Source organism: Cucumis sativus, chromosome 3, assembly GCF_000004075.3.
Source record: "Cucumis sativus cultivar 9930 chromosome 3, Cucumber_9930_V3, whole genome shotgun sequence".
Classification (NCBI taxonomy): Eukaryota; Viridiplantae; Streptophyta; class Magnoliopsida; order Cucurbitales; family Cucurbitaceae; genus Cucumis; species Cucumis sativus.
The window spans coordinates 39,923,591-39,946,950 of NC_026657.2; the positions used below are offsets into that span (position 1 = coordinate 39,923,591).

Sequence of the window (23,360 nt, forward strand, 5' to 3'; positions counted from 1 at the left end):
CCATAAAGTTTAGAAGTGATATGCAGAAGAATTATGAGTGATTGGGGACACACACAAATAATGAATAACGTAAAAACAAAATGCAATATCCACAAAAGCAAATAATAATGATAATGATAATATATATTCATTGGTGGAGAAGAGAAAGAGAAGAGAAGAGAAGAGAAGAGAAAGAGAAAGAGAAGAGAGAAAATTTAGGGTTTGGTAGAAAATATAAAAGGTCTGACCAAAAACAATAATTGTAAACGCGGCAAAAATTTAAATGTGATTTTACTATTTGGTCAAAAACCAACCATAGCTACCATCATTTATCACTTCAACCTTTCTCAATAAATTCTATTGTACAAACCCCTTCACTCTCTCTTTTTTCTTTTACCCTTTTCCTTTTTCTCTTCTTTTCTTTTCCTTTCTTCCAATTTAACCTCTTCAACTTCAATCAAAACTAAATCTAACCTTATACATATGCCTTCCAAAACTAGCAAATCACCTCACTTTGTTTAACTAATAGAATAGAGTCATTCAACTTTCAAATACGTTTAACAAATATCTATAAACACTAGTTACTACAAAAACAAACGACTCTCTTGACGCTTTTAATTAAACTGCCAATAATAATTATTATTATTTTTAACATTTTAAAACCGTCGTTGAAACCCGCGTCAAGAAAGTCAAAGTTCTTGACGGTTAATAAAATATCATGAATAGGGAACTTCGATATTTTAAAAACATAAAGAAAATATGAAAATTGGTCTCGTCAAATCACCCTTTTTTTAAAAGTAATTAAAATCACGAATGTCAAGAAAGTCTCTCTTTCTATATACATTGAACTTTCTGACTTTGTAAGATCATGTTTAGTGATGATTTAGTTTAGTTTCTGTGTTTTTAGAATTTTGATCAAATTCAAATTCTTTTACTTTATAAAGATTAAAATCACTGTAAGAAATTAAGAGAAACGAGGCATATATACTTTTCAAAATAAAAAATAAAATATGGTTTATCAAATTGAGACAAAAACTTTAAATGTTGATAAAATATTCAATTTTTAAATTAAAATCAATGAACTCACATTGCCTAATTACAAATAACGTAAACTTCTAATTTTATGTTTAATTAATAGATTCATAAAAAATAATTATTACACTAACAAATTTTAGGCAAACATATGTTCATAATTTAATTAACAATATAACTTATAAGTAAAAACAACTACTTTTATTTTATTATTTATAAATATATATCAAACACACTTTCAATAATTATATTTATTGTTTGAATCTTCCACCAAACATAAAATATAACTTTATTTTTAAATGATTTTTTTTTTCATACAACCTACAAATTGTACATACCCTACAAATTTTAAAAATTTTGTTTCGAATTCACTTTTTTCTAAGTGAAATATTACACCCCAATGAAAGACCTTTGGCTAATTAGCCTATGTTTATATATACCAAAACTATATATATAATATATATAAACAGAATGAAACAATACAAAAAGATGATAATAATGTTAGAATCCCCAAACTCAATAAATAGACAAAGACAATACAATTAAAAGAAAGCATAGGATAGGATTTTATTATTTGTTTTCCATGTGAATAATAATCCATATGAATTCTGTCTCTTAAACTATAAGTATGTGTTCTAAAGAGATCACATCTTAGACCCTATACACAAGTCAGCTATAGGAAATTAAGTTGAACTTTATTTTTAGTTATTTATTATTATGATTATTTGGAAAATGTTCTTTCTTTTTCTATATGATAATTACTTATAGAGATCTTTAAAAATCAATTCTACAAATTAAACTTTTCCATTTTATTGTATAAATGCAATTATAAGCTTTACAAAGTCAATGAATGGAAATGGGGACTAAAGTGTTTAGATCAAATTTATTGTATTCAATTAAAGACTTGAACAATTAGGCAATACCCAAATAGTTCAATATGAATATCCACAAATAATTAAATGAAGTATATATTCAATGAATTTCCTCCTAAATAAGTGAAAACTTGAAAACTATTATCCAAATTTGATGATGCCAAAATTCATTCTTACCAATGCAAACTTATGGGAATATATATACCATTAAAGCAACTTCAACAAACCCTAATAACATTTTGGGAAATTCAAGCATTAAAAGTTTGTAGTTAATAATAATATAATTAATAAGTTGTTACTCAAATCCATACATTTTTGTTTCCTCTCAATTATATATATAAAAAAGTAGAGTACTTATTCTTTTCATTAGTTATTAATTATTCTATTAAGTATATGCAATGTTGGGCTGTACTAATTCTTACCAAATTTGATTGGTAGTTTTAAGCAAGAGGGTGAAATTGAAACTTATAATAATAATTTTTTTGGGGACAAATTCGTGGAATTGGAGAATCAAATCTCAAATTGAAGCAAGAGGTTAACTAGAGGTATTTTTTATACTGTATTTTGTAAATATTTAATCTGTCTGTTGTTGGCTTTGATTTAATTAGGAGTTAAGGATGTGGTGAGAGAAATTGCTTTTTTTCCTCCTCTTTCAAGTTATGAAAGAAATTTACATATTTTTCATTTGTATACTTTTGCATTAAAGTTCACTAAATTATAATGGAGAATAATCATGATCACATCAATAAATATATAAACATTACACAAATGTATTTAATTGGTGCATTTATACATAAAACATCAAGTAATAAATCTATAGAAATATGCATGAAATGAGAATAATATTAATTATTTGAATGTATTTTGATATTATTGAAATATTGTTTTGATCAAAATGAGAGCTGATTTTGATACCCTTCATAAATGTTATATCACATTTTGACTTCATATCTAATTTTGTAATATCTTTTTTTTCGGATAAGAATTCAAACCTCTAACATATCTTTAATCGAGAATATATGGTTAACCGATGTAACTTCATTTATATAAGCGACTTCATGAGATGAGGAAGAAATGTTATTTCAATATTTATATTTAGTGTCTCTTCTCGTACCACTTCTTGTTTGTTTAGTTTCGATACATTTTTCAAACTTTCAAATATTAAAGAACGATAATGTAATTGACCAAAATATACAATCATGAAGTTAAATTTTCATTCATATGTCATATGTTTACACAAATATTTCACATTTTTATGGGTTGACATGTCATATATATATATGAAAAAGAGAATGAATACTAATTTTCTTGCATCAAATCTTATCAAATTCTAAAATTAGAATCTCCAAATTGTCACATGCAAAAAGAACAAATTTCAGCTATTAACACATACAATCTTGTTAGGTCCCCTTGATGCTTATATTATTTTTATTATCATTTTGACATTTTGTAGGGGTGAGACATCTAAACTTACAATCTACAGATTAATCATACATACTTGATATTAATTGAATAATGTTAGGTCAAACTTTAAACCTTTCTTTAAAAAAGTAGATAGAATACAAATGTAACTTTTGAAAGTCGTCTAAAGCTATCTTTGTAATGAGGATTAACACAATAAGGGCATTTAAAAACTTCTCTTCAACTTTTAAGAGTAATTTTGAAACTTTCAAAAAATTCAAAGGTTTTTGGAACCATAACACTGACAATTTCATGCAAAACTAACAATATTATATATTTTTGCTAATTTTTTTAGAGTTGAAGAATAAGTTTATGAAGTTTTCGAAAGTTTATGAAAATTTAAGAACATTTTTTTTTTTATATTTTAACCTAACATAAGTAACAATCTTTCATGATATGTCCATAGACATTTTCAAAAAGTTGAGATCTTAAAATTGTAATACATGTTAATCAAAAGCAAAGAAATGGCTTCCAATGACATGTTCCAAACTTCTCTATGGCATCCAAGCTCAAAACTGGAAAATAAACACTACACTATAGACTGCATTGTAAGTCAAACAATTTTGTATCCAAGGAGAAGACAACTACAAAAAATCTTCTCTAATCTAATTTTGAACCATCCATTGCATAATATCTTCTCGAATACCGTGATCGAATCTTCGTCTTCTGTCGTTTGTTTTCAATCCATGAGAGCCACAAATGCTAAACTGTCTGTGTTGAATCACAATCCCAGTTGGCTTTCTCTGTCTCATGATCATTGCAATGGTAGGGAAGAAAGGCTTAGGCCATCTATGTACTGATGAAGTAGACGCCAGATATTGATCGAATTTTTGACCAATCACTGCTCGAGTGCTGGCTCGATGTTTCAAGTAGGAGTTAGAAACCTTCTTCATCATTTTCATGCCTGTATTGATACTGCCACTGGGATGCTCTTGAGTCTCAGCAGATGGTTTCCTTCTATTAAGCCATCGCGAAATCCAGCTACGAAGATTCCTATTAACTTTTATGTCTTGGCGCTTAATGGTCTGATGAACTTTCACAGTAACATCAAACACGGCACGGGTTCGTCTGCAGTGAGGAAAAAGAGCTTTCAATTAGCAGTTTAAAACTAACAATAATTCGTACTAGCAGAAATATAATACTGGTAGTCCTAAAGTTCTTATGGAATTGTGGTTACTTCATGGAGAAGCCAATACTACAATGTCCTTTCTAAATCAGAATTGGCAAATCCAATGTTCCAAGTTCTTGGACATTGATAAGAAATCAAAGAAATCCCAATATCTAAATGATAAGAAACTCTTGACTCATGAGCATCAGATGTAAAATCAATGTTGAACAACAAGATTAAAAAAACTCAACCCCCACAGTCCGGAAAATAATTTGATCTCAACCCCTGAGATAAACCAGATTACTGATAACTTGAAACTTCCATCAACTCGTGATTTTCAAACACTCCACAACCAAGATAGAACAATGATCACTTGAATAATGTTACAAATATTCATGCAACACAATAAAATCCAAAATTGATCTATATTTCCACATTTTTCACGTCTTAATACAAATTACATAGCTTTATAGCTTCAAAATAAAATCCTCGATATTCCATCAGGCATATCTAAGGGTTGTAACCTTCTAAATTTATGACGGTAAATGATAATCAACCATTGTGAAGATGTAGCATTAAAATCACACAAAAAGACTTAAACTCTAAAATACATTAAATAAACACCATAAATCTAATTTTTTTTGTTTTAATCAGCCAACCATATTTTTGTAACCATTGAAGAGTTATGAAGCCCACTCGAAGCATTTGTTCCATAGATAAAAGTTTCATCTCACTTGACTTCCCTTAATGTTCTTGACAACATGTATGGTTCTTTTCCTTGACCCTTTCTTCAAGTTCATATATGGCGTTATTGAGATTCTTCCGTTCGTATTTTTCAGGTATGGCTTGACAAGAAACATATGAAGAAGTGGTGGGTAGAATGAAGCCATTGCCGTGTGGATCTAGAAATAACTTGAGCCTTCAAAGTTGATCAAACTAATTACATATTTTGTGATTTTACATTAATAAGGTTCTACCATAAAACTTAAGCAAGTGGGCAGTATCATATTATTAATAACACCCCAGCTCATTACATGGAATTTCCATCTGAAAATACGATCATTTCAAAGGGAACAAAAAGAGAGATCAATATTGATATTTTCATTCTCCATACTTGCAAGAAAATAAAAAGGGAAGGAAAAAAACCAAGGAGCTGACATGAACCGACCTGCCAATTCAATTTCCGCATCATCAAATGCTATGCTACTATGTATAATCAATGTTTTAGGAGGTTACTCAAAGGTTTCCTTTTTGTTTTACCACAACTTTCACTAAAAAATTGAAAGAACACGTACAGAAAAAAAACAAGCCCACCACCATAAGAGCTCCCAATTAAAGGTTTCCTTTTTCAAATAAAATAACAAAATTCACATCTTTCAATTGCCACCCATATTCTTCAATGAAAATTACTAACACGCACAGGGTTGACCCACTTGCTATTTTTTGTTTGTCATAAGCTATGGAGGTAAAGGTAGAATAGGCTTAAATTACTCTTCAGGCCTTAACTCATCGTATTAAAAGGATAATGTGAGACGCGGTATTTTGAGAATAGATAACGAGTTGATATTATCCTTCAAGTTCTATTCACTGCCAGTAATGGAGGTGCAACGATTCTAAGCCTCAGCGTGCACCCCTGGAAACATTTGAGAACATCGTACTAAACACTTCAATCTACAAAGAAATCACGCCATACCAATTATTTCACCATAAAAATGTAGAAGTAAAATATAAAATGATCATCGTGAAGTCAAAGATACTGTGAATCCTTTTAAGATGGTAGTCATTGATTAGAAGCACAGCTGATAGCTAAGGATAGGGTAGAAGCAATCTTAATCCAATAGGATGTAGGATTCCATAAGCATTTCTCTACACCTTATAGATAATTTCGTGGTGAAAAGGGGGACTGTGCAAATACAACTGAGCAATAAAAATTGAAATTGTCGTGTAGCAGATCTATGTAAAGACAAGAAAAATTATTAAGTAATAAGTGAAATGCTAGGCATTGCATCACACAAAATGGAAAAATTGGATTCATTGCCAATTTGTTCCATTTTCTAGATATTGTTTAGAATTTTTTTTAAAAAAAATTCATTAATAAAACTATGAAGGAAAAGAAGACCACTACACTACCAACCCCAAAATGTGGCCCAGTGGCAAGGATTCACATGTTTTGGGATGCCTCTGAAAACTTGCGGATCTCCCTTAAGGTTAGAATTTAGAAATTTTGGAGGCGTGATCAATGGGGCAATGTTTAAATCTTCTATTATAACATTTGAAGTTCTCAAGGATTATAACCCACCCTTAGCTACAGTAAAACCATTTGAAAACCAACATTACATTGTCTGCAATATTTACTATTATGTAACCATCTTCTCTTCTCTCCTCTTTTGTATGCACCCCAATTACAAACTATTATAAGTCAAATTAAAACAGTCTACACATCAAACACAAACTATAACTATTGACTACAATGGCCAACTTTAACACCTACATAGCCCCTTAGTAACTTAACCTATTTACAGGTTCCAGACAGGGAAAACCTCCCTAAAGCTTATTGGAAGTGGGTCATGATTGATTATAATGCAAGAGGTGGGACATCATTAACACCCCATATATCAAAAGAAAAAGAAGACCACTACCTAATCACCAATTCACAGGCCTATTGCCTAACACATGGCCACGAAGAGTATTGCAGAGTCCTAATTCACTTTATTTTCCACAAAATATCACTTTACAAGCCTCAACCATTGACCACCCACATGTTCCAAACGTTATACTTCAATTGAAACTTCCCTAACTTAATCACCCAAAAACTCCTGCCTACACTCTAGACTCTACAGAGAAAAAGAAGAATTCCACATCTCAGACCATATAGTCCTTCCCTAATAAATAAGTCGATAAAAAAATTCCATAAAAAATGAAATCAAGCAAATGTAAAGTTCATCACCATTGCCACTAGATTGTGTTTAACCAGATGTAGAAAACGTAAGCATATGCATATGAATCTGAAAATCATGTACAGAACAGAGGGGTTCAGAAGCGTTGAGATTAAACAGAATGGGAAAATACCCGCGAAGAAATTGACGAATCCGTGGGTATTTGGGGGAAACAATACGTCGTTGAGTTTTGAGAGCGAGCTTAAAGGCTCGCTTGAGGCCCAAGAAATAAGTTGTTGCCAACGCAATTTCCCATAACACCATTTTCACTTTCTTTTGCTTCTCTTCTGCTTATTCATCATCTTCATATTCATCGTCTTCCTTCTTCTTCGGTTTAAGCTAACCAAAAATGATCGCTTCAATATCAAACATTTGAATGTGTGTTCCAATGGGCTTTAAAGGCCCAACATACAATAATGGCCCAATTGACCTTCCATAACACCATATTTGTTTCACTAACAATTGTAGAACAATATGTTACATAAATCATCTCTTAAGTATGAGTTTTCATTATAATTAACACAACACCTCCTCCACCGTCTTCTCCGATATTATCTTAAATCATCAACCAAATTTAATATAATATCTAATACATATGAAGAAATTCTAATACTTTTATCAATTTTTTCTACAAATAGAATTGATTAAGATTTATATACGAGTGATCAAACTAAAAGTTTAAATATGCAATTGAAAAAAATTTCGTGAGAAAAACATGCAACTAATCAAAACACCTAATTTAAATTCTAGTGCAGAAGAGTAAAATTATTGTTGGAGTGTGTGTTCATGATGTGTATATATGGATAAAATACATAGTAAACAAATACCAACTTTCAAGAATTTTGGATGTTACTGAATTGATTAGTAGCATGCAATCCACTAGAAGTGTATCCGTGATGAAACTATAGTTAAGGACAGTTTTAGCTAGATGTAAGTCATATACACTGTGAATGAAGTAATAATATTTGGAATATTCCAAAGGTCAAATTCTAGGATGCTTATCAAATTAAATTCAATTTAGACAATGCAATAAATGTAACCAAGAGCAACAAGAGAAGAACAGTAGTTTATAAAGCCGATAAGTTGGAATAGATAAACAAGGTACAATAGTGTTTCAATCTTCTGAACGTTATATCTTAGGCAATGTGACTAAATCATATCAAGATAATGCATGACTTAGACACGGGTAAAATTCTTCTATTCTATTTGGACTTGTATCAAGTTTCTTTAGAAGTTTTATGCAATTTTATAATAAATTGCGAACAAATTATTTATCCTATTGTGCTATTTATTTCTAAAGGTAACATGACCATCATATTTCTATGCTTTTAGGTCTCATATTTTTTTTATCTTTAGCTTCAATAAAGAAAATGGCGAGCAAGGTGGAATAAGTTGTAAGCATTGTTTAAAACCACAATACCATAGGGTTTGCACATTGTTGAACCCGTTAGAGAATTTAGCTTGTGATCACATATAACCAAACTAATTTCATTAATTTAGAAATCATGTTTACAATATGTATATGGAAGTTTAAAGAATGCAAGAATGAGAGCATAACAAAATGAAAATAGTTGTCAGAGAACGTGAAATATAGACACTGATCTTGAATCAACTTCACACTTTTGATACTCGTTCTCATGGGGTAGGGATGATTTGAAACTAATATTCTTAAGAGGAACTTTTGGTCGTTAAAAAGTTATAGATTTGAATGGTGGGATTTTTCCTTTACAGTACTGAAAATCATGGATGGAATCTTTGATACTCAAAATAAGAGGGTTTTAATTTCTTTCTTTTATAGACTTCAATCAATTGGGAAGAGGGCGAAGGTGTTGCCTACGACATTTTTTTTGTTTCGTTTTTACGTTTTGAAATACTTGATTTGTAATCTTAAACTTCGGACACAAACTAAAAAAGAAAAGAATTTCATTTTATATTGGATGCTCTAACGATTAACACATTTCTTTTCCTATAATGATGAAAAAGATTTAACTTTTACCTCGAGAGAACAACGAACTAATTGAGAAGATCACATTTTTATATCAAATGTACGGTGGGTCCATTCTTAATTATAAAATTTAGGCATATTGCCTTTTGAATCCTATGCTTAATTACAATTTATGTCCAATCAATTTTAAAAGTTTCTTTTAAACATTGTTTTAGTCCCAAAATTGAAAATTCTCCAATCACTTTCAAATGAATTTTTATCTCTATCTTTGTTTTTATATCTCTATATACTTGAGCAAGGAATAGTTTTGATCAATTTTTAAGAGTATAAAGATGAAGATGTACCAAAGTAGAAAGAAATTACGAAATATATACACGATTTTGAAAGTGTAATAACTAAAATAAATCAAACATTATTTTCTAATAAACGGTGATGGGTGTTAGAAGAAAGACACACATTTCACTCGAGTATAAGAAAATGTACCATAGTAAGAAAGTTATATCAATATTTGGTTAGTTTAAATGACATTTTAACACATTGAATTCTATTAGCGACAATGTTTTAAATGTCACTGACAAAGAATGTTGAAGATAACAAAAGAAATATTGATAAAATTTAGATATATGATCTAGAAAAAATATTTTTAGTAAGCAATTAGTTCATATAATATTAAAAAACTATAATTTACATTATATTAATGATATTTTGTTGATATCTATAATTTATATTTTGTTTAAGTTTAGTAAGAGATAATGAAAACCATGATTTAATCGACTTTTCAATGTCCACTCCATTAAACATAAGTAAATGTCGACAATAATTTAAAACCCTAATCTTAGGAGCTAAATTAAAACTTTTAAAACATTAAGTGTCAAGTTGATAATTAATCTCTATTCTATGTTTGTATCTATTGATAAGAATTAATATTTGAGTTTGTTTTAACCAAATTGAATATAGTCAGTTTTGTAAATGATCAACACACACTATGAAAGAGTAAGAAGGTATAGTTGGTTAGTTGATTTAAATCGATTTAAGCCTTTAAATTTTGTTCGGTGTGACATATATGGATTAATTTAAAATAAAGGGGTGAAAATATAAAAAACGAGGAGAGACTGAGGGGTCAAATTGTAAAAGTTGAATATGAGGAGGGGGAAATGGAAAAGTAAGATTAAAAAGTAATGAGGGGTGAACTAAGGCTTTGGCTTTCAGTGAGCAAACATTGCTTCTCTCTCTCTACTTCTCTCTCTCTACCATGCAAAGGCAATCTCTAGGTTCACCAGTTTCCAAGCTCCACGGCCATGGCGCCGGAGCAAAGTCCGATGAGGATCCGGCCGACGATCAAAAGCGCAAGAAGCACTCTCCATCTTCTTCCTCAATTCTCAACTACGGCGGACAAGACGACGATAAATCCTCTAAATCTTTCCGATTCTCATTTCCCTCGCCTTCTCCTCCGCGCCAAGAGAAGTTAGTTCACGCCATACCTATTCTCACCATTATCTGCTTCCTCATACTTTACATCTTCTCGCACAGTCCTTCGCAGTCAGGTATATATACCTAATTCCTCTCATCGCAATAATCGACAATATACTCGCTCTTTAGTTTCATTCTAATAGGTCGTTTTTAATCGTTTCAGATTTGGCGCAGTTTCACGGATTCAAGCATCCTTCACAACAATTAGGTATAATGTAGTAAAGGATTTTCACAAATTGATGTATTCTCTGTGTGATTTCTGTAATTGAACATTTTGTATATATATTTGTCTTTTTTTAGCAGAAATCAAAGCCGATGGAGACGAACTTATTCTTCCCAAGAAAGGCAACATTCTAGCGATTCAAAGTTTCCGTAACCTAAAAGAGATTGAAAAATCATACTCTCTTAAATCTCGCCCTCCGCGGAAACTCGCCGATTTCTAAACTCTCTGCATTTCCATTTATCTGACCTTCCGGTAAACTCTCACGAACTTCGTTTCCGCCGTGCGGATTCACTCACCGGCGCGTGTGCATCCATAACTTTTTTCTTTCCAACGCCTCCTGTACATCAAATAATCCGTCAGATCATTAAATTGTTTTTTATTTATTTTTTCTTTCGCTTTTACTATTTTTTTGTTCGCCTCTGCATACGCCGGCGGCGCTTATGTAACATCCGACGAGATACTCTCAATTTAATCTAAACAAAGAATGAACATAATTTATCAGCATTAGATCAGTGAGCAGAATCACTAATCAACGCGCTATATTTTCGGCGGATGTGGAGCGCGTGAAGGCCGGCACCGGCGCGGCGGAGATGGAAATGGAATCCAGCTGGAATATATATTTATCACTTATCATTTATTTTTCGACTTTCCGAATCGGACCGTTACGGCATTGGGAGAAGGACCTCAAGATGCCAGCTGGAAAAAAATGAAAGAGTCGCTGACGGTATCAGGTTCTTTCTTTCTTGTATATTTATTCTTAGGCCCTCCATCTATTGCCTATTTATTTTCATTTAATTTACTTCTTCTTGGCCTCTCTCATGTCAAAGTATATTAGGACCCTTTAGTAGTTAGTAGACTTAAAATAAAGAATAATTTTCATAAATATAATATTTACCTTCTAGGTAACAAAACGAAAAAGCCACTAAAACCATTTAAACCTGTGTACTTTGACAAATAAATGGATTAAAATTGGAGATTTGAAAGGAGAGTAGTAAAATAAATGGATTGGAGGAGTGATAAAAGTAATGAAGGAGTAGAATGTAAATTAACCATAAATGGGAAAGATTGATGGTAGTTAGAGAGTAGATGTGTGAATTTTATAGAAATGTTGTAATGAAATTTGTTTGTCGGTAGATGGGACTTTTTCAAAAATAAACAAATATGTAGATATAGATATTAGTTTTGATGTGTAATTAAAAAGGGGGGGGGGGGGGGGGGGGGGGCCGATTTCATAAATGGTAGGAGTACTTTGAATTTTAAATCACTTCTTTGTCCTATCCACTTAATTAGAATAAAATAAGATCTCATTGCAACCAAATCAAAGTAATACAGTTTTTTTAAAATGATAATCTATTCTAACCTCTTTGTTACGTTGATTCAAAATTGAAAAGGAAATATGCATATTTTATGTCTAATACAATACACTATTATTTGTATTTAGATAATAATGTATCTTGGTCTATTAATAAAAAAATGAATCTTTTGGGTTAGGCTATTAGAGTAGAACATTGCATTAAGGTATTTTTTTGTTACATGTGAATATTCAAACTATAGTCGACTAATTTCATTAAAAATCTAGCTTGACCATACGACAACAATTAGATGCCAGTGAAACTTGTGAGATATTAAATTTGAAGTAGATGGACACCTCGTGGATTAAATTTATAACTTCTTAGCATTTTATTAAGGTCATGTTGGGAATGTGATGTCACACACTAATTAATTAAAGAGAAGCATAGATATACAAGTGAAGACAATTATCTCCATTGTTATTGAGTATAGTACATCGTGGGATGAAACCAAAGCCAAAAAATTTATGTACAAAGTGGACAACATCATACTAACTCACGTTTTCACAAATTTTAACCTTTCTATTTTTGTTAATCATAAATTTGACTTTTAATCTTTTGTTTTAGTTGGCTTGTGATAATGTATACCTAAAAACGCTATAAAAAGTTTTAATCATTCAACATTCCAAAAGTAAAAGTAATAAGAGAACAAATTAGTGACCTACACTTGAGGAAGTCAAAATATATACATATACACCCTTTTGAAATTCATATTTAAAATAAGTGAGTGAACAGTTGTCCACTAAAAAATCCAACTTCTTGTTCTTGCTGACATTTTTCTCACTAAAAACTTCTTCCACGTGGCAACCAATATTTAAAATAGTTTACCTCTATTTTGGAAGTCTGACTTTAAGTCTAAACAAGTTGATGTATTATGTTTGGTTATTTATTAAAAAAAAAAAAAAAAACAGAACGAGTCTTTCGTGTAAAATCTCAAATTTAGAAGAAAGACATGAATGGATCAAACCCACGTCTTAAAAACATGAAAGTATAATTAAAAAAGCTTAAAAGAGTTTAAAATCATTACTGTTTATACCAACAAGATACACTCATCTTTTCAATTGCTCAATTTATAAGAACTTCAAAAGTGCTTATGTCATAACTCGGAACAATCTTATATTAAGTGAAATTTTTATAAGAAGATGATAAATTGAAAGACTAATGATCAATTAAAAATTCAAGTTGGAGAAAACTAATTAGATAATAAAGAAAGACTAATCCAATTAGAGATGAAAAACATTCAAATAATTCCACAAGTTTGGTTAAATTATAAATCTATTGTGTGAAGTTTTAAGGTTTCATGCTCAATGAATTTCTAAACTTATTCGTCCTTGAATTTTCAAGTTTACTTAAACAATTTTTTTAAAAAAAGAATTTTATAACCTTATTAAACATGTGATCCAATTTTTCTTTTTTATTGAAAAAAAATTAAAAGACTCGTAAGTATTAGCACATTACAAATTTTCTGATACGATAGTATTGTAAAATTAGTGGAGGTGTATACGTAAACTTAGGTAAAGATGAATGAATAACATAAAAGGTAATTAATGTTAAATAAAAGAGTTTCTTCTTTAGAAAGAAAAGAAGAAAAAGATAAACTTTTATAAAAGAAGAAAAAAGATAGTAAGATAATTATTATTGTATGGTGTATGTAATTAATTAATTAATTAAACAAACACATAGATATAGAGATTAGAGAACTTTAAGAGGCAAATTGAACTTAGATTTACAATAATTTTGAAATGAGATTTATTTGTGGAGTTGAGAGAATTTAAAAAAGAAAAAACTTTAATCTAATTTAATAGAAGAGTAAAGGAAAGGGAATTAAAAATAAAATGTGAAGTGTTGGGTAAGGAATTGATGGAGTGGGTACGGCCCACGTGGCATGATGTGATTTCCTTCCTAATGCTTTGGATATTGATGATTAGGTTTCTTGTGGGTCCTACATCTATTCCTTACGTGGACCCCATAGCGCTTTTCTTTGCCCTTTCCCTTTATTTTTCTATTCACTCTCACTCATGGTTTTGTCTTTTGTACAACCCAAAGTTCAAATTTTAGCATTTCACAACTTGTGAATGATTTAAATAGGCAAAGGCAAAGGCAAAAGCATTTAAATGAGATTTTTTATCACGTTCGGGGCTATCCAGATTTAATTTGGCAGTCATGTGATAACATTTAAAGTATGTTACCTTAACGTAGCACAGCAAGAGAAAACGGTAAGAATCCATGCATAGCCTTCAGCACAGAGGCGCTGCAAAGATTTTTCCGAACCCAGCGTACGTGATGCTGCGATGTAATTTAATATTAATGCCTAGTAATGAAAAAGCCTCAAGGCCCGGACTTAGGGACTTCACAAAAGGCACGATCTCTCCTGGGAGATGTAGATAGATAACTTTATAAAATACAACAAGAATTCCATTAAATTTCAATTAAGGTACACATCTCCATGAGCCCTGCTATGAGTTGTTTTATGGATTAGTACTGGATCCGTGAATTAAATCCTTTCATCGTCGATAAAAAACATTTATCTTCACTCGAAAACATTTTTTGTAAGCACTTGATAAGTTAATTCAAACATGACCTAATAAGAGGTTAGAAGTGGGGTTTCACATAATTCAGTAAGCAAGGTTTCGTTTGGACAAGTATTTGCAAACCCTTTACATCTACAGAAGGAAAAATTATAGATTGAGAAAAAGGAATTGATTACTTGATTGGATAAATGGGATAAATGAAACCCAGTATTGTCCAAAGGCAGCACAATCACAAGATTTCTCCAAGATGAAAATCATTCTCATCAATCTGATCCATTACCTTCTTTTCTCTTCTGTCTTTTTGAGGAAAGCACCACCTGATAGGGAATTGCATGGCAATTAGCACCTTGAAAGCGCAAAAATTGAGTAGTCAAGAAAATGGCAGCATAACTTGCATAAATGACACAAAACTACACTGGTTTTATTCAAGTAGTTCTTCAGAGAAAAGTTGGCAGTAATGAACAATTGAAACTGAACATCCATCACAAGACCTCTTACACACAACATGAAGGAAATATCTCATACTTCAAGATGAAGTCTTCACATACTGCAAGTGCAACTACTTCAAAACATGAAATTATTGTTAACTGAAAAAGAAAAAAAAGATCCCATATTCACAGTAGAGCATAATTTAGGAATCAGTAGGTTCAACTTCTCAAATCATGCTTTCAGGTAATCTTCCAATGTCAGGTAATACCCTTTTTGTAAGATATGCACAACCTTGCAACACACATCCATAGACAAATACATGATATGAATTCAAAGGACAGACTATGCTTATCGTGTCTGGATTTGTACAAGTTTACATTGTTACATTAGTATGAGAATGTGGAATGTAGAAGTCAGAAAATTGACTAGCTGACCTTGTCGTGACATAAGGTTGATACGGGAGCGAGGACCTTCAAACATCCAGTTATCATCATCTAGGGATTTGACCTCCTTATTCAGTGCAGCCATTATATTAGATTTAAGAGCTGCAACCAACAGAAAACAAAGAACCTTAAGAGAAAGTGTTTTATTCTTTAACCAATATGCGTAGGATGCAAAAAGACATAACAATATTCCATTCAAATTCTAATCCCCTATCCCTCTTAATCAACAAACGCTCAAACATAACACAAGTGGGAAACATTCAAACATTTCAACAGAGTATCTACATTAATCTCTCCACAAAGGAAACAAGTATTCTCTTATTCAAAGAGTAAGAGTCCAATAAACAATGAAAAACCAATATATAAGAAGCACAAACACTTTAGTTTGGCCAAAATGTCCATACCGATTACTTGGAAACTTTGAGACTTGTTGAGCATGTTTTGGATACTTGTGGATGCAACGGATCCGGTAGACACCAATTGTACAGAGTCAGAGTAGGTCCAATATTTATTAAACATGCATCAATTACTTGTCAAGTATACTCAATAGACACATATATGACAAAAATAATAAATTTTGAGAGTGAAATAAATCGAACTAATCCTCTAAGCATGTAAATGCAAAAACCCATAAACTATGAATTTCCTTCTAAAAAGATTATATATATATATATATTGAAATTTTACAATATAATAAACATTTTCTCGTAGTGTATGAGTGCTAGATTATAAAAAGAAAATAATGTGTTGTCGTATATGTAAAATGGACCATCTACTCCTTAACTCTTTTAGTAAATTCACCCTCCTTCACACTAAATGAAAAAGATTCATCAAAGAATAATCCCATTTCGAGTACATAAAATCCTTCTTCTTTTTGGCCAGGGGAGAGACTATCTAATTACTCACCACAAAACGACGTGTTAGATTAGATATTGGCTTATCAATGATTATTTAAATTACCATCTCAAGAATTCTCTCTATAAAATGCAACAAAAAAAAAAAAAAAAAGTTCCACTCCCTGCTCTGTTGTTAGTAGTAACCGCATCATTCATTGCAGAGATAGCCAAAATGCTAAGAAGGAAATTTACCACTCTTAAATCCTTTTCTTAGCTTGTAGTAAACTCAAAAAGATACACATTCAAGTTTTTTAGCCCTGATTTACTTCTAATTCCACCCACTCCATAAAATTTGAAAATTAATATGAAAATTTATGCGGTAGCAATGAAATCAAAGCCTCGAAGGAGATAGTGAAAAAAGGAAACTAACCGGTCATGGCCTCGTCCTTGCGCTCTGGCACGGAAATTAAATTGGAGGGAAAGCGAAAATCGTCAAGCGACAATGCGGCGTTAGTGCTACACCTTCCGGCAACCGCCGTGGTGGAAACGGAAGAATTGGCGGGGGACGGGGTATTCATTGAATTCAGCAATGGAGAAGATTAGGGCTTTGAATTTTCTGCTCTCAATTGGAAAAATTTTCAAATACTTTGTGACAATTTCCCAAATTTTGTGAGGTCAAAGTGGTAATTGTCGTACTCTTAACATTAATAAATAAATATCCCAACATTATTTAAATTTGTTGAAATGTTAATGGTTTATAATTTATAATTGGTATTTATTTTTGCTATCTTTCTTAAGTTTATACATACAATGGAAATATTGATTTATCATTCTCATCGGTCTATGAAAATAAGTAAATATAGTAGTTACCGTGAATTAATTTTTGTAGAGTTTATATAATATGAGAATTATGGGATGTACAATCATAATTCCCTTCTTCAATGATAAAAAATTGTATTCGATTCACTTTATGTTCCTTTAAATATTTTCTAGTCGATCCAATACAAATTATTGCACTATATTTTAAGGACAAAATGCTAAAACCACTCTTAAAGTGTGGAGTAAACTTTCAAAATTTGAAATTAAACCTTCAATATTATCCAATTTTTAAAATTTAAAATTAAACCTTCAATAGTATGAGATACATTTGTAGCTCCAATTTTTATAAGTATTGTAAACTTAAGTAGTTGTAGCTACCACAAATGATTATTGTAATTTGAACTTTTTCTTGAAGAAAAGGGGTAGAGTCTAAGTAAATCCACGGATTTCAACAAATCATTTGCACAATTAACTCTAGAATAATAGTTTTGTTATGACCATAGTTAATTTATTTAAAAATAAAATAAACTTTGTTAGTTTAATATTATTAATAGATTTTTTAGTTTACTAACACCTCAAACATAGGTTATTAAAAAATAAACTTTGTTAGTTTAAGATAAGCACACAAATTTTGAAAGATGAACTAATCATTTTATGGACATAATTCATAAAAGATAAATAATAATATGGACGATAGCATGGGTACATTATTAGAAAAGGCCTATGATTCTATTACATTTACATGAGCATGCTATCTAAAACTTTCTTTGTGTGTGTGTGTGAAATCTCACTAGATAATACAGATAGAACATTATCCTAAGATCAATTAAAATATAACTCACATTGTTTCTCAATAGAAAAATGAAGTGAAAGCAAGGAAAAGAGAAAGTGGAAGAAGAAAACAAAAGATTGTAAACGGTTCTTTCCTTTTATTTTGTTAAATACTAACATGTACAAGCATATGGAAGAGTGTGTAGAAGTAAAATCAACCCACCGTGTGTTGTTTGCATCCTTTGGGTCCATAATGTTGGGAGCTGCGTTTCACAACTTTTCTACATAAATAGCAGTAGTGGATTTGACATGACCAACAACGTATGTGATTGTTATTCCCAACCTGTTCATTCATCAGGCAACAAGAAGCAGAAGAATTGTAGTTAACCTTAACACACAAAACTACCTAAACATACACCAATCCATTAGTAAATGTGTCCTACTCTTGCTCACCTTGGCATTAAGTTGACCACAATTAGGACATGGATGACCATTTTCAGGAAAAAGTTCAGCTTGAATCTGGCCCAAAACCTGCCGTGCATTCATGCGCTCTTCCCACTGTTGAATGGCTTCTTGCGGGAACAATTCACATGACCCCTCCCTTCATTTAAGATTAGCGAGTCAGATTCATTTATCTTTGAAAGAAATCAACACTAAACTAATACTCGCTCATATGAACAAACCTGAAATGGTCATATCCATCAATTGCCTTGCTACAGCGGTAACAGAAATACTGTCCACAGTTATTGCAAACCATCTTATTGCATCCCTCGGTCCGTGATATTGCCATTTTACACGATGGGCATTGCTTGGCATCACGAAGTATTTCCTTGACACTAATAAGCTCATTTATCATCTCGCGCTCCTTTCTTCTTTGTTCACTGCCTAACTGAGATGAATTTTGACGCTCCTGAATTATTGAGTAAGATTTAAGAACAAGACGAGGCTAAGGACTGTAAAAGGTTTATCACTTTTAAGGATAATTGCTAATGAATATCTCCCACAAAACAGAAAAATTGCACATGGATTGAGTGGACTTGGTACTTAGCTAACCTCGAGAAGACGAAGCTTCATTTCTGGAGTCATACATTCAATTCCGACATGACGTCGCTCGCTACAGAGTGTACAAAAACTGAAGTAACACTTGGAACATTGAGCATCATGATCGACGTCCTCTAGGCAGGGTGTTTCACACCTTGGGCAATAGACAACATCTGACATCGATTCCAGTGTTTTTGTGAGCATCATGGATTCCCATCTTTCAAACTCCTCATCGCCAAGCAATTGCTTCAAAAGACCAGGAGGAACCATAACATCACATTTGGCGTCTGGACAATTGAGTTTGCTTACTGTGCCTTCCTTGACATGCATGCTCGAGTATGTCTCCATGCACTTCCAGCAAAAGTAATGTTTACATGGCAATCTAACAAACTTTGCACCTGATTATGTCCAACCAACAAATGAAGAAGCTGGAGTTAAAAGTTCACATCCGATCGTAAGAGTTCTACATAGAGTATGAAAGAGTACAATTGATGGCATTACCATTTATTTCTCTAATATCAAAACACCACTTATGGAAATTCACCCGAAACAAATATAACCTTTTTTGTTAATGCAGACAAAAAGTGATTATGTAAGAAAATTGACCCCCATCTGCATGATTTGAATCAGATTCCATTAATAAATAGGCCAAGGCATTTTCAATTCCTAATGAGGCAGATATTGCAGTTTTGACTAACAAAAGAACCTCTTCTTAGAGTGGGATAGTCAGTCAAATTGTGTAACAGATAACTTCTCCTCTTTACAATTGCAACTCTCTCCAGAAACCAGCCTCAGAGGGGGAAAGGCAAACCCAAAGCTAGTACCTAACACCATTTCCCAAAATATTTCCTGTTATTCTATTATGCAATCTGACATTAGAAGCTTGAACGGAATTAGTATGTTACAAGTGATTGTTATTAAAACTATTCTTGTTGATGCATACATATAGAAGTAGGAGTTGAGAACAATAGCATCTTATTCTTATATTTATCCAGTGATGGATCTTACCTGCATACTGACTTAGACAGATGCAGCACTCTTGCAAATTCATGCAGAAGTCCTCATCACGTCTCTGATTGTCATAATTTATAATAGCAGGAACATCAACTTCTGGAGAAACAATTCCTGAAACTGCCCGAGTATCTCCTGAATGTCCCTTATCGTAAGGACCAAGCATAATCTCTTTATCTGACTGAAGATAAGCCAGAGATGACATTTGTAGCCATTCTACCCATTGATATACAACTTCCTGCCCCACTTGTTCACTCCATATCCCATCCAACACAGAGCAAAGCCTAGAAATCCTAGCAGAGTCCAACCACCGAATAGAGATTGTATAATATGGAGGTAGATGACTAGGATACACTTTTGGTAATAAACAGGTCAAAACAATGGGGTTAAGGTACTTCACATCGAAAGAACAGGAGAATTCATCTGAATTAGGACTTTTGATCTCAAGGGAACTAGATGAATTAAGCTTTGCAGTTATAGTAATATCACCAGGATTCTCAATGTGTATGAAAATCTGCAGAATAATAGCATAGTTTGAGATCCAAATTCCAAATAATTGGGTATGTAACAAAAGTTATAAATTTATTGGATAGTTGTGAACCTGGAAACGGCGCTGCCCTTTATATTCATCGAGGATATAGACATTTTCTCCATATATGGACTCCAAAGCCAGCAACTATAGAAGATTCGCCAATAAAACAGTAAATGAGAAGCCATTACTTCCATAACACGATGAGAAACAGTACAAGATTGGACATGCAAAACAAGTATTTAGGACAAAAATGAATTGGTAGCAAATTGCAACTCATAACGTATATCAACAAACTTCAGCTAAAAGTGAAAACAATAAATTCCGCTTTCATTTCAGTGACAAATCATGATAATTAGATACCTCATCTTCCTGCAACTGATTATTAATACTGAGCTGCTCCTCCGACAACTCCGGCTCCTCGGAACTCCGCTGCAGCATTTCTAACCTACTATAAACATCATCCTCGGCCTCAGTTAAGGAAGAATTTCCAGGTGTAACCTCACAGTTAGGTTTCGCAACATCGAAGTCCACAGGCTTTTCGTCGAAAGTGAAAGTCTCTATTCCATCGGCCAAAGCAGTGACCTCCGGTTTGTGGACAGGGTGAGGACGGGGACGGCGGGGAATGCGATGGTCGTAATTGAAATTACGAGCCGTAGGAGAAGGATTAGAGAGGTGGGAAGGTTGTGAGGCGGAAGTAGAAGCGTGATTGTGTGATTGATTGGTGTGTTTGGCGACCCAAACCTCTTGGTTTCGATTGTGATCAGTCCACCGGCCTCCTCTTCCGGACTTTCTCATGACGAATTCTCCGCGCAGAGGGATGGAGGATTGAAATTTGAAGTGTCAAAGCTTTGATTGATTGTTGTTTAGCTTTACGCGGACGGCGGCAAATCAGAACTACATGGTCAGAGCAATTAAGATTTAAGAAACCCAAATTTCAACGAGAAAACCAAATGTGTAACAATTATAGCGTTAATCCTCCCCAATTGTATTTTCCAAATATTTTTAGGCTGGGCTTGAAAGAAACACGATCCATACCAATTTTGGGCCTTACATGGGCCTTACACAACCTAACCCAATTAATCTCATTCAAGGCCCAAGGAGATATCTAAATTCCTTTAAGAAATACCAAAAACTACTATAAAGAAGTGATTAAAATCAAAATAATGTTAGTTAATAATTAACTTCATTTTGCAACCATACTTGTTTATTTTAACATATATGTTTTGATTAGTTATGGTATCTTAAAACCATTTAATTAATCTAGCCACCTTTAATAAAAACTATCAATTTATTAATAATCAATTAAAGTATATTTTCAGTTATATATTATGTAATTAATTATTGCGTACTATAATAAATCTATAAATTTACTGAGCTAATATACATTCATGTGTTAACAATATCAAAAAGTTTTTTTTATTTAAATATCCCTTAATTATTCTATTTTAGAAAATATATATTTATTTACAAACACAAACTAAGTTATTTATTATATATATTGAAAAGAGGATTCAAATTTTTGACCTTTCAATTAAACTATATACTTTTTTTTCCATTGAATTATACACATAATACAATTTAAAACTCAACCTTTAATGTATAATTTGAACCACATCATATAATTTCCCATAATTCATTACTTTTGGGAAAAAAAATATTATGATCAATTATTAAAAAGAGAATAAGAAAATGTAAATTATTTAAAGAGAGGTATAATGGTGAGACAATATTGCAAGTTGTCAGTACTATACATGTTGGAAATATTTTGCATAAAGTTTCATAATATGTTTATATATATATCCATCAAATACAAATAATCAACTTTTAGAAAAGCCAAATAAATGAAACATTAAATTCACTCACCTTAAGCTGCAAAAGTTGATGAAACTAAAATAAATAAAACTAACATTTATAATTTTAAACTAGGTTAATGTCATATGCTTTTTACAACTAATTTTTATGTAAAATATAAATATATTTACACCTTATTTATTATATAAATTAGTTAAAATTATAATTTCGTATGTAAATATATAGTTTGAGTCTCATTTTGCCGTTCATGTATTGTTATAGATTCATTCTTCGAATCTCATGCATACAATGTAAAATACTTATGGTGGTGCTTTCTACATCACATGCACCTAGTAGAGAAACGTTAAAGAAAATGCTTTTAATTTTTAACGATATAAAAAAGGAAAGGAAAAAGATTAACAGAATATATATCGTAAAAAAATAATATAATATAAAATGTCAATAAGGTTGTAATTTTTTAATATTAAAAATAACTTCAATTTTCAAGATGTTTGACCAATACAAAAGTCATAGTGAGAAAAAAGTCAAAACAATAAATTTTAAATTAAAAAACGTAAATGTTAAATTTTTTAATAAAAAAAATCAAAGAACTCAATTTTTAAAACTGAAATTTGAAGAAAAAATATTATCATATTCATTTTTGAAATAAATTGATATATTTTGATATATTTTAGAAATGAAAAGAAAATGAAAGTAAATAGATTAATATTAAACGGTGGAAAAAGGTGTTATATTGAAAAGGAAATTAAAGGTGGGGTGC

The 23,360-nt window shown here is 31.6% G+C and overlaps 4 protein-coding genes across 7 annotated transcripts; 1 reads left to right on the forward strand and 3 right to left on the reverse strand.

Moving 5' to 3' along the window:
* Positions 1-3,721: 3,721 nt before the first annotated feature.
* Positions 3,722-7,733, reverse strand: LOC101212537. Its single transcript, XM_004136152.3, has 2 exons — positions 7,522-7,733; positions 3,722-4,412 (listed from the first exon to the last, which is right to left on the reverse strand). Exons 1-2 carry the CDS (start codon positions 7,650-7,652, stop codon positions 3,950-3,952), a joined length of 594 nt encoding a protein of 197 aa, XP_004136200.1. The 5' UTR covers positions 7,653-7,733; the 3' UTR covers positions 3,722-3,949.
* Positions 7,734-10,504: 2,771 nt separating this feature from the next.
* On the forward strand, positions 10,505-11,843 carry LOC101212292. Of its 2 annotated transcripts, none has more exons than XM_011654339.2 (3): positions 10,505-10,877; positions 10,967-11,011; positions 11,104-11,843. In XM_011654339.2, the coding sequence occupies exons 1-3, from the start codon at positions 10,586-10,588 to the stop codon at positions 11,244-11,246; spliced, it is 480 nt and encodes a 159-aa protein (XP_011652641.1). In that variant the 5' UTR covers positions 10,505-10,585; the 3' UTR covers positions 11,247-11,843. The 2 variants fall into 2 exon arrangements, with proteins under 2 accessions (XP_011652641.1, XP_004136199.1); XM_004136151.3 differs by having other exon boundaries at positions 10,508-10,877; positions 11,107-11,843.
* A 3,018-nt stretch (positions 11,844-14,861) lies between these two features.
* Positions 14,862-17,318, reverse strand: LOC101211880 (protein SAMBA). 3 transcript variants are annotated; one of them, XM_031882429.1, is made up of 4 exons: positions 17,045-17,184; positions 16,183-16,226; positions 15,770-15,880; positions 14,862-15,252 (listed from the first exon to the last, which is right to left on the reverse strand). In XM_031882429.1, exons 2-4 carry the CDS (start codon positions 16,214-16,216, stop codon positions 15,170-15,172), a joined length of 228 nt encoding a protein of 75 aa, XP_031738289.1. In that variant the 5' UTR covers positions 16,217-16,226; positions 17,045-17,184; the 3' UTR covers positions 14,862-15,169. The 3 variants fall into 3 exon arrangements, with proteins under 3 accessions (XP_031738289.1, XP_004136197.1, XP_004136198.1); XM_004136149.3 differs by lacking the exon at positions 16,183-16,226 and having other exon boundaries at positions 17,045-17,318; XM_004136150.3 differs by lacking the exon at positions 16,183-16,226 and having other exon boundaries at positions 14,862-15,223; positions 17,045-17,304.
* Positions 17,319-18,097: 779 nt separating this feature from the next.
* LOC101211646 (E3 ubiquitin-protein ligase RNF14) lies at positions 18,098-21,728 on the reverse strand. Its single transcript, XM_004136148.3, has 7 exons — positions 21,149-21,728; positions 20,858-20,932; positions 20,254-20,770; positions 19,258-19,643; positions 18,888-19,114; positions 18,658-18,805; positions 18,098-18,547 (listed from the first exon to the last, which is right to left on the reverse strand). The coding sequence occupies exons 1-7, from the start codon at positions 21,581-21,583 to the stop codon at positions 18,419-18,421; spliced, it is 1,917 nt and encodes a 638-aa protein (XP_004136196.1). The 5' UTR covers positions 21,584-21,728; the 3' UTR covers positions 18,098-18,418.
* Between the last annotated feature and the right edge of the window lie 1,632 nt (positions 21,729-23,360).

Coding starts and splice junctions, on each gene's coding strand:
- LOC101212537 (XM_004136152.3), bottom strand. CDS start 7,652: ATGGTGTTATGGGAAATTGCGTTGGCAACAACTTATTTCTTGGGCCTC. Junction 4,413..7,521: donor ATTCGTCAATTTCTTCGCGG/GTATTTTCCCAT, acceptor TCCTCACTGCAG/ACGAACCCGTGCCGTGTTTG.
- LOC101212292 (XM_011654339.2), top strand. CDS start 10,586: ATGCAAAGGCAATCTCTAGGTTCACCAGTTTCCAAGCTCCACGGCCAT. Junction 10,878..10,966: donor GCACAGTCCTTCGCAGTCAG/GTATATATACCT, acceptor TAATCGTTTCAG/ATTTGGCGCAGTTTCACGGA. Junction 11,012..11,103: donor GCATCCTTCACAACAATTAG/GTATAATGTAGT, acceptor GTCTTTTTTTAG/CAGAAATCAAAGCCGATGGA.
- LOC101211880 (XM_004136149.3), bottom strand. CDS start 17,192: ATGAATACCCCGTCCCCCGCCAATTCTTCCGTTTCCACCACGGCGGTT. Junction 15,881..17,044: donor CAAGGACGAGGCCATGACCG/GTTAGTTTCCTT, acceptor TGTTGGTTGCAG/CTCTTAAATCTAATATAATG. Junction 15,253..15,769: donor CAACCTTATGTCACGACAAG/GTCAGCTAGTCA, acceptor TGCGCTTTCAAG/GTGCTAATTGCCATGCAATT.
- LOC101211646 (XM_004136148.3), bottom strand. CDS start 21,583: ATGAGAAAGTCCGGAAGAGGAGGCCGGTGGACTGATCACAATCGAAAC. Junction 20,933..21,148: donor ATCAGTTGCAGGAAGATGAG/GTATCTAATTAT, acceptor AATCTTCTATAG/TTGCTGGCTTTGGAGTCCAT. Junction 18,548..18,657: donor GTGGTCAACTTAATGCCAAG/GTGAGCAAGAGT, acceptor ATGAATGAACAG/GTTGGGAATAACAATCACAT.